At 38.9% G+C, this 18,505-nt stretch overlaps 1 protein-coding gene across 2 annotated transcripts; it reads left to right on the top strand.

Moving 5' to 3' along the window:
- Positions 1-2,886: 2,886 nt before the first annotated feature.
- LOC129747632 (uncharacterized) lies at positions 2,887-17,845 on the top strand. Of its 2 annotated transcripts, none has more exons than XM_055741930.1 (9): positions 2,887-3,122; positions 4,459-5,152; positions 5,225-5,439; positions 5,547-10,961; positions 13,624-13,719; positions 13,792-13,966; positions 14,037-14,251; positions 14,666-15,091; positions 17,379-17,845. In XM_055741930.1, the coding sequence occupies exons 1-9, from the start codon at positions 3,084-3,086 to the stop codon at positions 17,427-17,429; spliced, it is 7,326 nt and encodes a 2,441-aa protein (XP_055597905.1). In that variant the 5' UTR covers positions 2,887-3,083; the 3' UTR covers positions 17,430-17,845. The 2 variants fall into 2 exon arrangements, with proteins under 2 accessions (XP_055597905.1, XP_055597903.1); XM_055741928.1 differs by lacking the exon at positions 17,379-17,845 and adding an exon at positions 15,798-17,354.
- The last annotated feature ends 660 nt before the right edge of the window (positions 17,846-18,505 follow it).

Raw genomic sequence — 18,505 nt, 5'->3', positions numbered from 1 at the left:
ATTCTTTTTACACAAATGTGTTCTTAAAATCAATACCTTGTAATTTTAATAAAAATGATTACCAGATATTCATTCAAATACGAATAACAATCTAATTAAATTTTGTGGTGGCTATCCATCACTTAAGTTGTAAAAAGTGATCAAATGAAACAAGCTTTTACCCCAAGATGATCGCTTAAAACTTCCTCATTATTGATTTTATTGGTTGTTCGAATTATATATTCGAATTATCTATTGATGGAAAACTGTGGTAAATTGTTGTTTCATCGTAAACTGAAGATTTATCAAATTTAAAATACCCGATTAAAATGCCCCCATGATTTTTTGGACAAATCGCCCTCCTCTCAAGGTGCTGTTCGGTAAGATGTAAACAAAACCACGTGGTTTATTCTAAATTTTGGAGTGCAGTTTTCCATGAATACAGACCGAATTTCGAAATGATATACCGATCATTTTCTTTGCTTAGTCCTAAATTATCATTAGGATGCATAATAATTACAACTTTCGATCGGGTTTGAGTAAAAAACGTGAACCGAAAATCGAACCGGTTCACTAAATTTGTCGCCAAAAGCAGCAGAATAATTTGGTTGAAACTGACACAGTTCAAAATAAAGTCAAAAATTTCAAAGATTTTCATTTTTTCACTGGGAAATGTAAACAAAACACTTGTTTTTATGTGTTGATAAACTTGGGAAAAAATATTTTTTTCAAATTTTCCTAATTAAATAACAGAATTAATTCATTTTCACTGTGAATATTGTGATGTTTTTGAGTCGTTTTGATCCAATGTTTTGGAGCATCATCTGCCTACACTGGGGCGTTTAACATCCAACGATTTCGAAGGTTGCTTTTAAAGGCGTTTGTAAAAAATCGAATTTTTTCATAGTTTTTACAATAAAAAGTTATATTACTGTCAGAATATGAGTAGAAGATAGAAATAAGAAGCACATGTTGCAATGTATTCGGGTGTTCAGGTTATGTATTCCGCATACTCGATCATTTCCCTTAGCAGGTGCATATTCCCCCGAAATACCCTACCAAATTTCAGGCTGATCGGTTAAGCGGTGTGAATTTGTATAAGGTGCATGCAAACAAACATATATAGTCCAACTCATCTTTATATATTAGATTAGAAGAAGAAGAAGAAAGAAAGATAGAAGATAAGGTATTGATAAAAATTATCACCATTTTTATGCAATGTAGAAGATTTAGCTCAACATTTTTCAATTCCTATTTTTTTCTCCAGTGAACTGAATTTACGCTTTTATAAGAAGGTAGGAAGAGTGTTAATATCGTAACTTTTTATGGAACATGAAGTCGTTATAAAATAATGGATGGGCGATGGGCGCGCTCGCAATCCCGGTATACGATATCTCGTGTTTTCAACAGAGAAAGCAACAGCCTTCACTCCAATTTCACTCCGATTAGCTCTCATTCTTATGGAAATCTGTGTAAGAGTAAAGAGCAAGCTTAATTCTTTTTAGCAGGCCCAAGCCCAATAAATATCAAAAGTAGACTTTGATCGTATTCAGGGAGGTCGAAGGGGTTCATGAACAGGCCTAATATGAAGAGTCACTCAATTTTGCAAGTTCTCTTGAGTTCCCCTCTGCCCTCTACACTGAATTGAAACATCACTTCAGTTTGAGGATCATTGAAACATAACATTTTCTTTCTCAAAATTTTAATTTTTAAATTTTGCATGGGATTTGCTTTTTATTTGCATGTTAAACGAACAGCTAATTGTTCATGGTTTACCTTTTTTTTGCCACATCCTGGTCCGCTGAATAACAAAAACATTATGCAGGTTCAGGGACCGCGCAGTATCTAAATGTTTTTTTTTTGAATTTACAACTATGATTATTAGGCCTTTTACTTTGACAAAGTTTAAATGTGCCGAGTGTATTCATAAATTTTACATAGTAGTACATAGTAGGGGAGGGGGCCGTAATAGTCGCGGCGACTCAACGGTTAGAAAAATTAACTAAGGAAGGGGAACAGGATAACAAAAGGGTCGTATTCGAAAACAGTTTCCATTGGGTAGTGGCCTTCTGTTGCTGATGTTACGATTGCAACGGGGTTTGGCGGAGATTTCCATTTTGCTGACCAGCTTTACTTCCGGTATAGTCGAATCCATTGGATGATAGGGGTATCTCTAACAAATAGATAAAAGAAACGTTAAATAAGGTAAACACTCAAAAGAAACGTGGACAGGAAGACTAAACGACCAGATCGGAGAGCTTAAGATATTTGTAAATTGGGAACAAAAGCATATAAATGTGATTGAAGCCAAATAGATCCCGAATTGCGAAGACCATGGTTTTAATATAACCGAACAATGATTTTCAATACAACAGTAAACTTCAGCGTAGTATCTAAATATCTATCAACCGCATTTTATTATGAAATCTCCATAAATTTTAAAATCACCGTGATGTATATAGTAAGTTCAAAATATTTCACAGTTTCCGAAAATGACAGAAACACGGGATAACAATAATTTTCTTGATATTATTATTGTTACAGTGTACTTCAGGGATGAGCAACTCGCGGCCCGCAGACTGCATTTGGCCCGCAAGAGCCTTTTGTGCGGCCCGCGAAGCTTCTTTCAAATTTGTATGCCTTAACTAATACCTATTTGCAGCAGTGTGTTTCTCTGATTTTCTCATCTTTTCATTGTTACTAAATTTAATCTTAAAATATTTTAGCTGTGAACTTTTTTTTTAAATATTTTTGTGATTATAGCAACACATTTCAAGCATCAAATTTATCGTTAGAATGTAAATATGTTATTTTTCCAGTGTACCACTCACTGTTAGCTTGTGAGTTCTGCGTGAGCGCCATTTTCAAATCGTCCGGCAGCAGCCGTTTTTCTTCGCTCGCGCATTTTCGTCCACAAACGAACAAACGAGTCGGAATAACGGACAGCTGGACATAATTTTAGTGGAAAAACGTACAAATTAAAGCTTCAAATCGTGATAAATTGTACATTTTCTCTTTCGCTGTCGTTGGTGTTATGCTGTTCAGTTTCTTTGGTTGTAAATCAGTGATTAAAGAGGCAGACAAACTCTAAATTTGTTTCCACAATGGACGGGATACGCTGGTCCAAAGTTTTGGTTCAGTGGGTAAGTTAACCTTATAAAGTAATAATCTTCTGTTTTCGCAGCTGCCTACCGCTTTTATCGATCTAATTGCAAATTCATTTTAAATTATGCCCAAGCGCGAAGAAATCGAACGCAAAAACTAATATTGGAACCAGTCCAAGGGACAAATTTCAGTCTCTCCAAGGATAACAATATTTTATTTTCACTTGGAGGCATCCAGGTCTAAACTGGCGTTTAAAAGCATGATTTTTCGCTTGTACTTCTCCACTGAAAAACAATGTTTAAATTCAACATAAGTTAAAAGTGTGGTTTTTGGAATACAGTACATAAATACTTTTGTAGGAAATTTTTCACGTTTGTACTACTGAAATCGACGGTGCAGGAAAATTAGCAATTTAATGCAAAAATCAATTAAAATAGTAATTGAAATAAAACTGGCTCCAAAAACTAGTTCAGGTTCGCTTTAATGTCTATTAGTTTCGCTTTATAAAAATTATCCTTAATCCAGAAAGGGTTCGAAGAACTTTCCATTTACCAATATCGAAGAATATTCATAGAAGTTCCAAAAAATATAAAAATTGCTGCTTTTTATCAACAATAAAAAAACTGCTTTAACCCAGATCAATAAAATTCCGAAGTTTACAAACTTGTGCAATATTAAAGTTTAATTCATCTAACGATTTTTAAAAACATTTAAGAATCATGCACAACTTTCTCAGACCAATTCATAAAACATTTTTTCAATTCATACTCCTCAATCATGAAATATTCATTACGGTTATGTGATTGTGATGAAAAAAGTATACACTTATTTATTAATTATTTAGTTTATTTAAATAAATGTATGACTGGCTTCATAGAACGTTCAGTATTGGAAAACATATATTCACAAGACCTGTGCAAGTGAATTCAGTAATTTTGCTACCTTTTTTGTGCCATTGGTGACAACTTTGGTGAAGTAATTCGTAGTGTCCGGCCATAGACAACACTTTTGGAAATGAGTGAAAATTAACATGAAATGATTTCTCTTACCGCATAAATACGTTGTAAATTAATTTTTCTCTAATATAGTTAAGTGATCATAATATTGATACTCTTCAAATCAGTAGAGGAACCAATATTTACAAAAATCTATTTTTTGAAGTTATTGCTTAAAAACCTTAAGTGTCCGGTAGTAGACGACTTCCCCCTAATGATTGAGTTTTGTTCCTATAAACATGCCTGATTCATAAAGTTTCTTAAAACTTTAAACTGTAACTTTTTCATCATTTCATATGATCTCAAAAATTACTTGATTTTGATATAGATTTTTATCTCTCCTGAAATGACCTCAAAAATTATATTTGTTATGTTTCAGGTTAAAGATTCCAACCTGATTGAGTGTGATTGTGAGAATATAGAACAATGCAGCGTGGATCAGTTCTATCCCAAATTTCAAGAACGGATGAAAAATACCTTGATCATAAACGAACCCAACATTATAAGGTTTCTCGAGATTCACTTTCCGCACTTCGAGATGTACCTCACGGAAACCAAACAAATCGCGGCTCCAGATCATTTCTACATATTTTCGCTGTTGTTGTATTTTTCCTGCGTACGGCATCCGGAAAAGTTTTTCCAACAGATCTGCAGTTCGTTCGACAAACACAAGCAACACGCAGTTACTGCTTTTCTAAAGAGTATGTTCGATGCCAACCACATGCGAAAAGAAGTAGATCGAGCCATGATCAAAAAAGCCATACAGGATGCCATGCCTCACACGATGTTACCTCCATCATCGTCATCGCCGAAAATTAGACCGGATCCAAAGTCTCCACCATCTAACCTATCCAGTGTACCTTCCCGGCTGCTATCTAGTGATGTATTGGACAGTCCCATTAGACCTAGTCGCTCGGAGTCGAGAATTTCCCCTCCGACGCCCAAAACTATCATCCTGGATGAACGAACTCGGCAGCTCAAGGAGCTTAAAGCGCAGCTTGAAGCAGAGCGTTACGAAAAAGGTTACCTGGAGGTGCAACTTAAACAGCTGCAGGATAAGAACGAAAAACTATGTAAGACCTTTGTTGCGTGTGTTCTACCTGTTTGACTAACTTCATTTTTTTCTTAATTTCTTTTCGGATTAGTGGAAGATAAAAGCAAACATCTCAAGGAATTGCGGGAGCTAAAGGTGGAGTTACAGAATTGTAATCGAGAGAATGAATCCCCTAACAAAAAGCGAGGAGTCGACCATAAACTGGTCCGTATCGAACGGCAACTTCTGGAGAAGGAAGAAATGCTGGATAAGCTGCGAATCGAGCTAGAAACGGTTAACGAGAACAATCGCAATGCTAATGAAATGGTAATTAAAAAATTATTTTTTTTTAATTTGGAAACAAAAAAGTTTAAAAAATTACATGCATGATTTATAATATGAATTAATTTCGTTCAATTTATCTTTCCAAACAGATTAGCTATCGTAACACCCAGATCGTCAAGCTAAAGGATCAAATTTTGGAACTCGAGGGATCGATATCCACACTGTCCGAATGCATTGAAGAAAAGGAAGAAATTATCAAACTGCTCCGGCTGGAGAAGGATGATTTACAAAATTTTATCATTCAGAATCGCCTGGAACAGGGCGCCGGTGTAGATGTGTTGAATGGATCGTTCGAATGTCTAGAACTCAGTTCGGCAGATGCCGGTAACAATGGCACCGGTAGCACCGGAGGTGGTAGTAGTAAGAACTTTAGCCCGGAAAATATGGCATGTGCCGTGGTGGATGTGCAGCTGAAGGAGAAGGAGGCGGAAAATTGCTTGCTCAAAAGATCACTGGAAGTGATTGAACACGAAAAGGTTCGCGTTTCTGGATTGGTGGGGCAGTTTTTCAGACTATATAATGAGGTGGTTGGGCGACTGCCAAATGGAACAACCGATCCTGGCGATGTAGGATTTGTAGAGAAAATGAACATCTTTAAAGTTTGTTACGAAACGCTGTTTGAAGAGTACGCTAGGTATCGAGAGGGAAAAGGTCTTTTGGAAGATCGCAACGATCAGCTAGAGGAGGAAGTTCGCCAACTTAGTTCGAAGGTGATTTCTCTTAAAGAAGTTCTTCGGGCGCTAGAAAGTAATACGGCAGACATTAACAGAGAGCTAGAGGCTGTAAAGAAGCATGCTAGTGATTATAAGAAACATAGTTTGGAGTTGGAAGAAACTGTCAACAAACAGAAACGTGACTACCTTAAGCTGATTTCGGAAAAAGATGACTTACAAAAGACACTCACAGATTTTGTGGAAGAAAATGGAAACATGCAAGGAACGATTCTTAAGCTACACACCGAGAGAGATGGTTTTATTGAATCGAATTCAAAACTGAATAAAGAGAAGGATGATATGCTAAAAAAACTGCGAGATCTCTCTGTGGAACGAGAGGCCCTGAGTAAACAGAATCTGGACTTGAACATAGAATTGAATAGCTTAAAGGGTGAATATGATTCCATTACTGGAAAGATTGATTACATGTTAGTTTCGTTGAACGAGGATCATGAAGGTAGCGATTTTTCGTCGTGGTTCGAAAAAATGGATGACTTACGAGTGCGACTTGTTACACTAAAAGAAGACAAAGATCGTTTAACCTCGTTGAACATGAAATTGACTTTCGAGAAAACTGCTTTGGAAAAGGAAATCAGCAACGGTGAATACTCTAGAACTTTATTGGAAGAAAAACACAATGAATCAAGAAAAACCGTAGAAAATCTTACTGATCAATTAGCACAGCTAAAGGCGAGCTCTCTAGAGAAACAAGAAAGTTATTCACTGCTTGAAAAAACTAAAACCGATTTAGAGCAAAATATCCAGAGCTTGTCAGCAGAACTCCTTGAAGTGCACAGTGAACTGACAGGAACAGTTGAACAACTGGAATTGTGCGAAAAGTCGTTGGAACATACTCGAACAGAATTACAACTGAAAAATAAAGAACTTGTCAGTGCGCAAGATTGTAATAACAAGCTAGAACTAGAAATTTCAAACCAACAAGCGACTATGCAAATTCTAGAACAAGTCCAACGAGATACTTTGGAAAAGAAAAGCCATCTTGAAGATGAAATTGAACAACTCCGAAAATCACTGCAGGAATCACACCAATCATTATCTGAAACTAAAGATCAACTATGTTCAATCCAGCAGGAACAATTGAAGTTGGCCGATCAAAACAATCGATTGTTGGAAGAAAACAAATCTATCGAAAAGAAACTCCTCACCGAAACTCAACACAAGAATAAACAATCTGGAACGATTGAATCGCTCGAAATGCAACTAAGTGACCTCCAACTATTGTTGGACAACCAAAAGCAGCACACTCTAGAACAAGAACATACATTGACTGCACAATTGAAAGAAGCACACTCGCAGCGTGATCTTTTACATAAAATGAACCAATCATTATTGTCAGGCTTCAATTTAATGCAAGAGCGAATCGTAAGTCTCGATAAAACGTATCAAACTAAGATCGAAAATTTGCAGACCAAAATTCCCAAGCTATCCGGTCTGTTGGCAAAATTATCGTCATATCAATTCCAACTGCGACTGGAAAAATCGACCCTAGAGGACAAATTAACAAAAATGGCAAATGAATATGCAACTCTTCAGTTAGAAAACGAAAAATTGAACAAGCAATTAGTAGAGCTCACATCTTCGAAGAAAACAGTCGAAGAAGAAAAACTAGCACTTGAAGAAGAGTTGACAGAGTTTGAAGAAAAGGCACGACTAGATGAGAACAAAATTCAGCAGCTTCGACGGGAGATTGACGATTTGTTGGTACAGAAAACGCGCAACATTGAAGAAGCGTTGGGCCGGCAAACTGAAATTGGCGATCAGTTGGCAGTTGCTTTGGAAGCTAGAAATGATTTGGAAATTCAAGTTAATCAAGCCAAGGAGGCTCTTCAATGCGTACAAGACGAAGTTAGAAAAAAAGATGCACAATTGCGGCAACTTTCGGTGGAACATGATGAGCTGGAGATCAAATGTGCCAAGCTGGAAATCGAACTCGGAGAACAAAAAAACGTTATAATTGCCGAACAGCAATCGAAGGAGCAGCTTGAAAAACGGATTGAAGTTCTTTCTTTTGAATTGACGTCAGCGGAAATGGAAGTTACTAAAGTGAAAGAAGAACTGTCGTCGAAAGAACAGGACTTCAGTACCGAAGTGAATACTGTTAGCCGTCTGAGCCACGAAAAAGAACTTCTTGAACAAAAAATCCAAGAATTAGCGACGGGTTTGGGAACAGTAAGGCAAGCCAAAAACGAATTGCAGGAGCTGTTGGAACAAGAAAAAGAAAAAGCTGAAGAATATAATTCCCAGGCAATCGAACTGAGAGAAAAACTTTTGAAAATAACAGACAAATCAAGAGATCTGGAGCAATCTAGAAATTTGTTGCTGGTTAAAAACGATGAGCTGTCGAAAGAATCTGAAACACTTCTGGAACAGTTGGCGGAACACACGGAAACTATAACTGTAATTGAGGAAGATCGTGATGCACTACGAGAGGAAAAGTGTTTGTTAGAGGCAAATCTAGAACGTGTTGATTCTGACAAAGAGTCCATGGGTTTACAGTGCGCTAAACTGTTAGCTCAGTTGTCGAAAGAACGTGAAGAAGCTTCTATAGAAAAGAAAAAATACGAGAGTGACATTGACAGAGTGGTTGAAGAAAGTAAGAAGCTCCAGTCCGATCTAGTTTCTGCTGAAAAAGAACATCGGTTGCTTGAACAACGAATTCAAGAGTTGGAACAATCGAGGAAGCATTTGGAAGATACAATTTCGAGCAAAGGTGTCATCGAAGGCAAACTTGCTGAACTTTCACGAGTAGTTGAGGAATTAAGGCAAGACAAATCTAATTTGGAAACGGAAATCGGAGCTACTAAAATGGAACGCGATAGTATTTTGAGCAACCTACAAGAGCTGAAAGCAAAGCATACCGAATTAGAGGACGTGAAAAAGATCTTAGAAGCTGAACAACAGTCTATCGAACTTTCAAAAACTGAATTAACAGCTAAACTCGAATCAGCACAGAAAGAAAGTCAAGAAACGACTGAACAAATTGTTCTTCTGAAAGATACAGTAAAAACAATTACCGACATACTTAAAATGAAAGATAACGAACTTACGACCATAAAGCAGCAAAACGAAACCTTGAAAACAGAACATCATTTTGTTGTTACCGGTATGGAAACTGAGTTCAACGAAAAGTTGAACAAAATGCAATTGGTTAAGGACACACTAGACAAACAAGTGCAAGATCTTTCGAATCAGGTAAAGCAATTGTCGGAAGAAGTAACTAAGAAAGAGAACGAGCTGCTGTCAGCAGTAGAAAAACTTCAACATAGCACTACATTGCTAAAATCTGCTGAAGCCCAAATCGCTGAATTGAATACACAACTTGGAGAGAAACTGTCTATTCAGCAGTCTCTAGAATCGCGAGTCAACAAACTAGGTGAATTGGTTCAAAGACAAGAAGAAACAATCAGAATCAATGAATCGCAAATAAGCCTACTTTCAGGGCAAATCACCGACGGTGAAAATCTTCGAGTTGAGCTGCAAAGAAAGCTAACTGGACTGGAGGAAAACTGTGCCACTTTGGAAAAACGAGTACAAGATTCAATGGAACAAGTTTCACAACTTTCTGAAACGAATTCCAACCAAAAAGCGGTTATCGTCGAAAAAGATACTGAAATTCATCAACTGACGGAAGGACTTCAGAAAATCAAAACCTTCCAAACCCAACTTGAAGAAAAGGTGACTGCTTTCGAGACGGTTGTTGCCGAAAAAGATGAAATCGAACAGCAGTTGATACAATTGCAAAATGAGATCGAAACATTGGGCGATGAAAAGCGTAAAATTTCCATCGAACTGGAAGCGCTTCTGGAGCAAAAGAACGATGTCGATCGAAGGTTGATCCAGCAGCTGCAAGATTACGACACGCTGAACGAAGAGTTTCTTAATGAAAGGGACGCTAACAAAGAAAATGAGCATAAACAAACGGAACTGAAGCAACAGATTCAATCACTGGTGGATGAAAATGATCGGCTCAAAGTGGCTCAGGATAGCTCTCGTGTTCAGTTGAGCACCAAAGAAAAACGTCTTGTTGAGCAAGAAAAGCAAATGGATAAGTTAAAGCGAGAGATGGATGGTCTTTTTGGGAAAAATCAACAGATGGATTCGTTGACCCATGAGTTGATGTCGATGAAGATCCAAGTGACGGAATTGGTCGCCAAGAAAGATGAGTTGAATGATGTCGTCGAGCACAAAGAAATTCAAGAGAAAGCTCTTCAGGATAGCATGAATCATTTGAAGGAGAACCTACGATCGAAGCAAGAGGAAGTCGATACCCTCAACACCGACTTACACAATGTTAAAGAATCTCTCCATAGCGTGAAGATCGAAAACAGTAAACTTAAATCTACCATCGAGCTGCAGCAAACAAAAATGCTCAACTTGGAGCTAAAAAACACCGAACAAGGCAAGAAAATCGAGAAACTGGAAGAATCGCTCAGCAAAACTGAACTCAGCCATCTGGAGGACAATTCGAAGGCGACCACACTGCTGAAACAGCTTGAAAAGTACAAAGATTGCGAAAGTAAGATGCGGGAACTTTCCGAGCTGCACGAGAAAGAGCGTGCGATGAATGAAAAGTTCGTGCAAGATATTGGTATCCTGCGGGCGAAACTGGTCAAACATCGCCAGACCAGTGAAGAGAAAGAACAAGAGTGGACCCACGAAAGGCACGCACTGGTCAAAAAGTTGGACGAGTGTAACAAGCAAGCTGATGAAAAAATCAGGGACATCCGGATCGAGTACGAGGGCAAGCTAGAAAAGATGAAAGAGAAAATGGTAAGTACCTCTTGTAACAATACTTCGTTTACATGTTTGGAACTGCATTGCATCATTTCAATGATAACAAGTTTGCATGAATTCACTAGAGACAATAGTAGAAATTGAACATCTGGGTTGTTTTACATTTTTATCATAATATCTAGTTCTAGTAGCTGTTGAGTACTGAACAGAATCTAATGTTTTCTATTCGCGTTTCCCTTCCAGATTGTTCAATCTGCTATTGTCTCTAGTACGACTGTCGATAGTACTAACGGACTATCAGCAACGGTCAAATGTCAAAACGAATCCGTTCAATCGGCTGACGGTAACGACTCGACTCTGCATCGAAGTGATGGTGGACCTAGTTTCAATGAATCGTCGAAAAGTTCCAAAGGTTGGAGGCGAACGCTGTTTAAAATCATCAAATATCCGCTGATAATCATTGTGGTTAACATATTGCTGATAAGCTTTTTGAAAAAATCAATGAACGATTCCGAAGTGGAATTTGTTTTGAAACCCGTAGTACCCCCGTTTCATTGATTAGCTGTAGAAAATTGGTCCAAATTGTATAAATTTGTTGTTTTAATTGTTTTAATTCTTATCTAATATATTGATATTTTAATATATTATGTACTTCTGACTGTTGTGCAGCGATAATACAAAAAAAAATAATAATAAAAACAGTAAGGTGAATTTTATGTTTTGAACCGAAATTTTCACAAAATTGCTTTTACTTTATTTTTCAAGCGGTTTCTTTACGTGAAGTTCATCTTTCAAATATATATGTTTAAATCTATCGTTGATTTGAGTTGCGCCAACTTCATTGTTGGCAAATTTAAGAAAGAAGCCGATACATTTTTTCATAAATTTGGCTCACACTTATTTTCCATATTGATATAATTGTGAGACATTAGAGTAAAAGGAGTTTGTAAAGTCTTCAATAAAAATGGTCATGTTTTGATAAAAAATATTTTCGTTCACTATTTAGTTGGCCATACGATTTAAAGAAAATTAGTTACTTACTTATTTTATTTTATCAGTGTAGATATATTGATGACACAATTTTATTAAGGACAATTAATTGTAACTCGAAACTTTAATACTTTTTATAGATTCGAGATTTTTTTTTCATATGATAGTAACCCTCAATTCAAGTGAATAACCTGTAACCGAATCTCAATTACCTAATGGACAGTGATAGTCAGTTATCTTACAGTTAGAAAGAAAACCTTCAACACTGTCGTTCGAAAATTTTACTCCAAGTGTGGCAATCATGCCTACCCGAGCTAAATGCCTAAGACTGCTAGACAACGCTGTGTAATTCAAACCGACTAGATTCACGTTTCCGAAAGTAAGAACATGATCGCGTGCTGGTCAACAGTCGGTATACAAATATTTACGCATGGAACATAAACAAAGCTGCTAGAATGCAAAATTGCATTCAGCCCATTAGGTAATGTATGAAATGGTTAATATAATCGGTGGCTGGTCTGTATTTTGAACACACAACCCTCACGGATCGCGCATTGAGAAGTTCGGGCATCGAAATTTGAACCTTACTACTAAAATGACCACGGCTAGCATAGGATCCCTTTTGCTGTTGGGATGTTGTTTAGCTTGGACCCTTCAGCTAACGTTGGTCAGTGCGCAGGTACCGTACGATCTGGCCAGTTCCAGTGAAAACGAATACCCATCGATCCAGGTTCAGCAGATCAAAAGCCACGACAGCAACTGTGACTGCGGATACATGCTGGTGGAGAAGGTCGTTCACGTGTGCAAACCCCAGAAAAGTATGGTCAAGGTGTTGAAGAAGAAGGCCACATGTTCGGTGCACGGCAAGCCCCAGGAGGTGGAGCAGAAATACTTCGACTATCAAATGCCGTCGCCGGCGCAATCGTTCCCCGGAATGGATGATTGATCGTGCGAAGCCCAAAGTGAGACATAAAAGACTGATTGTTGACTAATAAAAAAGTTGTTTTACAAAAAAGAAAATTTCCACTCTGTGGAACGGTTTTTAAATTTTTTTATTTGTTTTATTGTTTACATTTGGCTAATAAATAAAAAAGGCACCATTAACGAGAAGCTTAACTTTAACTTTCTTTCTACTTTATCTACAATTTTATTTATTTTTATGTCGATTGCTCCTCACAACTTTATATAATATCTGCAACTGACGCTGAGATGAAATTCAAGTCAAGGATCCGAATTTTCTACTTAGAGAGATCTGACTTACTACCAGCTTGTCTGTTTTGGGATCCTAAATCTTTCATGGTACAACAACCGTCATGCTACAAAGGCCCTTGTTCTACGCCGCGCGTGAGGTGACGATACCGTCACGGAACTCTTCACCTTATTTCGGTAATCGGTGTAAGTGAAGTGACGAGGTCCATTCCCAAAATTCAGGTGACTCAATTATCGCCACCTCACGCGCGGCGTAGAATAGGGGCCTAGACAAGGTAGAATTTTCTTTCTGAAAATACTGCCTTGTTATAATAACCTCCATCGATTTTGGATTTAAATGCGTAGGTTGTGTCTAGTAAGTGTAAAGTGTATCCAAAAATTTTATAATATAGTTTTGAGAATTTTTTTTTCAAACATGTAAACAAGTGAAAAGATAAATGCAATTTGTGTAGCGTAGTTAAATTCAAGGATTACAAATTACTCTTTTACCGAATTTTAGAGTTTGCTATACAACGACGAGAGAGAGAAAACGAAAGCAAGATGCGAAAAAGACATACAGGCCCTCAAAGCTGACCTTCAGCAAGAAAACAAAAGGGTAGGTCAAACAAACCGTTAATGTTTGTTAACTCACAATGAATGATTTTCTTCTTCCACCCAAACTTAATAGTTCACCAAACTAGAAGTCCATGCGGCCAAATTGCAGCAGCAATTGTGCACTCTGAACGAGAAAAATTTGGAGCTAATGAAGGAGAACGAATTTGTAAAATCCAAAATGCGTATAATGGAAGAGATACGCGAGGAGCGCAAATCCATGCTACCTCCTCCATCGCATGTGCGATTGTGTAAGTTTATTACTGGAAAAGAAAGTTTGTGTCAGATCAAGGAAATCCTAATTGTTTGATGATTTTTCAGGTTCCAACTTAAAGATGGAAGACGAGGAGGGTGAAATATTCAACAACACGTACCTCACGGATCTGAAGACGGGGCGCATGTCTCCACCGTTTGCCGGTAGGGATTCGGTTCGATATTCCGAACTCGCCCAGCGCAATTCCATGGTACCCCCGCATCTCCGCAGCAGCTATCTGCCGCAGTACACGGACAGCGAGTGGCCCGAAGAGGATCAGAAGGTAGGTCGGGAGGATTACCTATTTCTGTCCGCTAACACTTGTTTGAATCCGTTTTAACTACAACAGATATCGCTTGTTTTTTTTCGCGTAGACTCCTCGTGGCTTAAGGCACTATACACGTGGTGCCAGTAGCGTTAAGAAAAAGATCGTTTTCAAAGAGGAGGATGAGTTTGACGTCAGCACTGATTGAATAAAGGCAAACTGTGAGTGGATAAGTCAAAGTTCTTATCTAAATTTCATGTTGTGGATGTGGTGTATGTTTGTGAAGCATGATTGGGTTGGTTATGGATTGCAAGAACAGCTAACTTCATTGATTAAAAACGTCTGACGTCTTACTTCTAATCCACTTTGCAAACGAACGTTGTATAATTTTCAAAGCACTTACCCCACTTCTTCACCCCACATCTTCAACAGGATGCAGGTTCGCTCAATCTTGACGACAGCAGTACCAGCTTGATTTCTCGCAAAAAAGTAGGTGGAACGACATCCTACAAACGACCCGGTCCACCAACACCAAGCAAAAAAGCGGGCCGACTGTCATTCGGTGGTTCGATAGCGACCAATGATTTCCAGTATAATCCTATTCTGAAGGATAGTTCGATCAACAACAACAACACCAGTACAACAAGTGGAGGACAAGGAGCCATAGCTGCGCTCAGCTCTCGGCTCAGCTTCGGTGGGGGGCGTAAGAGCAACGCGGATACTCTACCGCCAGCTGGTAGTTCCGATACTGCGCCCGGCTCGAGTTTGGCCGAATTGAATGCCCGCCGCAAGACTCCGGGCAAGTTCAAACAGATGTTCAGCTCTACGAATCTTCTCAACACCCTGCAACGAGACGAGGTAGATGATAAAAAGTTTTTCCCTTTTTATATTTAAACCAACAAATTTGTGTGTTTGTGTGTGTTCTGTGTTTAGCGCGATTTAGTTGGATGGAATCTACAGGTTGTGCGCAGTGTCGATTCATATGTTGCCTGTTAGTTTTGATGTAGGTTGTTTGTGCACTTCCCATTTTTGAGTCCAAGGTAAACTAAAGCTCCGTAGAAAATACTCATGAAAAGTGTGACGTGAGCAGTGAGTCGGGGGAAATGAGAATTGTGAAGTGAGATGTAGGAAGTTAAAATTGAGAAGTGAGACGTGGACAGTAAGAAGTAAGGCGTTAGAAGCAAGATGTGAGACGTGAGCCATGAGACCTGAGACGTGAGACATGAGACATATCACTCTTCCCTTCTCACGTCTCAAGCCTCCCTTCTCGCTTATCTCGTTTGACTTCTGCTTTCTTGTATTTCTTTGCTAATTTCCCACGTGTAACTCTTCACGTCTCCCTTCTCACGTGGTGCTCACTTCTCACACTTCATATCTCACTTCTCACGTCTCACTGCTTTTAAACGGTTTTCGGGATTTAACAATTGTTGGTTAATTGAGTATGTGCAAGATACATATGTGTATGCGCAATGCCTACTCATGTTTGTCCAATGTACTGCAGGTTGTACCAAGTCTAACTCCAAAAAAAAATCAATTTATCCATTTTCATAATCAAACTCCAAAGTATAAAAGTACTCCGAAAAGCACTGGTCCAACCGCAAGCCGGTTACCACAATCTAAGGTTACGAAACCGAACAGCGAATCCACTACCGAATGCGATTCCGGAAAAACCGGTCCCATCGTCGGTGGGTCGAGAAAGTGGATCAAACGAGACTCGCTGGGCGCTCGAGTTACACCGAAACAGACCACAACAAAAGCCGGTAAACAATCGCGGAAGATGCCAACGCGGTTCGATCGTAATCGTCACCTAAGCAGTTTGGACAGCGACAGTTCCAACAACGATAGTCCTCGAAACGGTGTCGATCCTTACGATGGATTCTGCTACGAAGCAACGCCGGATCGGATACAAAAAATCGACATTAACTCAATGGACATATTTTGTCGAACCGATCGGCAAACTCCGAAGCTGATGGTGTTCGTTGGAGAGAATAAGGACGAGAACAATAATGCGGAACTTCAAGGTGGCCTATCCAATGTTTGTAACAAAAATAGCAAAAAAGAGCTGCCTGTTCGAGATTGGTCCAGTACAAGTGAGACAAGTGACTTCGTTCAACAGCTTTGCAATCATCGGCGAGAAAAACAACGGCGCAAGAGTAGAGACCAGAGAAGAGAATCTTTCAACCGACTACGTAACATTAACGGAGGTGCGTTCGCTTCCCGGTCTGCTGAGTACCGAAACGATCAAGTTACGAATGCTGTAGAAACCGGAGACACGCAGCAGCATTTCGAATCGCTCCTGCATCAGAAAATTCTCGATCGCCCTAGTGAAATTCTACCCTCGACGGCGCGCACGAAACATGATTCCGATTCGTTCGATAACATGGTAACAAGTTCGACCGGAATTCAAGGTATTATGGGGTTCCCTTTGCTGGAACGATTTTCGGAAATTTTCCGCATTGCTTTGCTACAACGGGAAAAATCGATCAGCCGGCAGCCATCGGCCGTTGTGAAGCCAGAATCATCCACGCCTGAACTAACTGCCGAACAGAAGCGAAACCAGCGCGCTTATCTGATGCTGGCGGGCTTTGCCGGGCTTAGTTTTTCGGCTCTGGTCTTCAGTATCTATCTGAATTATGTAGACTACCGTTTGTCCAACAATAACTGATGTTTGTTTTTTTTTTTAAATTTATTCCTGTATTTATTTTAGCAGAAATGACCGATTCCATCCACTAATGCGCTTTTAATCGTAATTGAAAATTACATCTGTAACATATTTAGTATCTATAGTATTAGCTCATGAATGTTGTACATTGTGATATTGCTGACACTCGAGAGTCGATGTTCCAATGCTGGAAATAAAAGAAAGAAAAACTTATCTTAAAATAGACTTCCAATTGTTTTTTTTTAAATTATTAATCACAATCGTTGTGTTATTTGTTTTTCGTTGTTCAAACTTTTAAAGTAGTGCGTAACCTTTTAGCTACGTAATTTAGATGCTTTTTGTAACTAACCCCGTTCCGCATTTATTTATTAAAAAAATATAAATTCTTGTTCAGAATATTGCATTAATCTAGTGACTAATTTATTGAGTGTTTCTTCATAACTTTTTTTTGTTCTCTTCCCTCTTTCTCGTATGTTATTTCAGAACTCTCCACCGCGGAGGCGCTTGAGCTTGTTCAATAAAAATAAGAGATAGGCAAGGTGTATGTGGAAAGACGTTTAGATTTAGCTTTCTATAAACTATATACGCGTTATGTAGTTAAGGCACAATTGCTGCCGAATGTAAACAGCAGCTATTTGTAAATTTAAGTATTTATTCTTATCCTACCACATGGGCATTTAGAAGGAAATATTCAATTTCCTAAGCAATAAGTATTACACCCGACCCGAACAAGGTTTTTTTCGTAACCGCATCTTGACTGTTTAAAATTTTAATAAAATGACAGAATACGAATAAATTTGGTTGGCAACGTGGGCATCACAAATATCACATCCTTGTATGTGCACTTTGGTTATCTTTCGGTGTTGGTTGATGTCGCCTATACATCATTTCTCTATCTCTGTAAAAACTTTATTTATGTTAGTTTAATTGTATTTTTGCATACCTACATTTAATAAATTTTACCAACCCAAACTACATTCACATTTTCTTTTATAAGTTGTTCATCCAGGCGGTGAATTCTATGTGCGAATTGCATTTCGGGGTAGGTACGTTGAGCGACCGTGTACCAACGGGTACACGGTCTGTCAATATTGTAGAAATTTTGTCCGCGGAACTTTAAATGTGCCGAGAAAGTGCGCTGCGTAGCGAAAAATCGTCTTACGTTTACCCTACCCAAAACTCCTACGCGTCAACCTCGAGGTCAGAGTACGACATCCCCACCATCAGATGGCAGCGTTTCACCAGAGCGACAAGGCGGGGCGAAAAAGCGTGGAAAAGAGGTGAGGCGAGGCGAAATATGGCACAGAATGGGAGAGGGCGAAAGAACAGGGCAGCTACAGGGTCAATGATCGGCCATTTCGTCACTGAAAGCCTAAGGCGACAGCACCATATAGCGCGCCGTGAAACAAAATCTGTGCCCAGTGGTGAAATCCGGAAGTGCCATAGATTTTCAAGGATTTCCAGGTAAACTTCGACCCACTCCCCGTGGCAACGTCCAGTCTAGGGCCCCTTAAGTTTACCCATGCTCACCCGTATTTTGACGTCCACCACGCTACAGCGTACTCGAGGGTGTGCTTGGGACCTACACGCGGACACCCCGGTTCATCACC

This window comes from Uranotaenia lowii, chromosome 2 (assembly GCF_029784155.1).
Source record: "Uranotaenia lowii strain MFRU-FL chromosome 2, ASM2978415v1, whole genome shotgun sequence".
NCBI classification, from domain to species: Eukaryota; Metazoa; Arthropoda; class Insecta; order Diptera; family Culicidae; genus Uranotaenia; species Uranotaenia lowii.
Note: the sequence above shows the minus strand (reverse complement) of the source record. Positions and strands in the feature narration are given on the sequence as shown.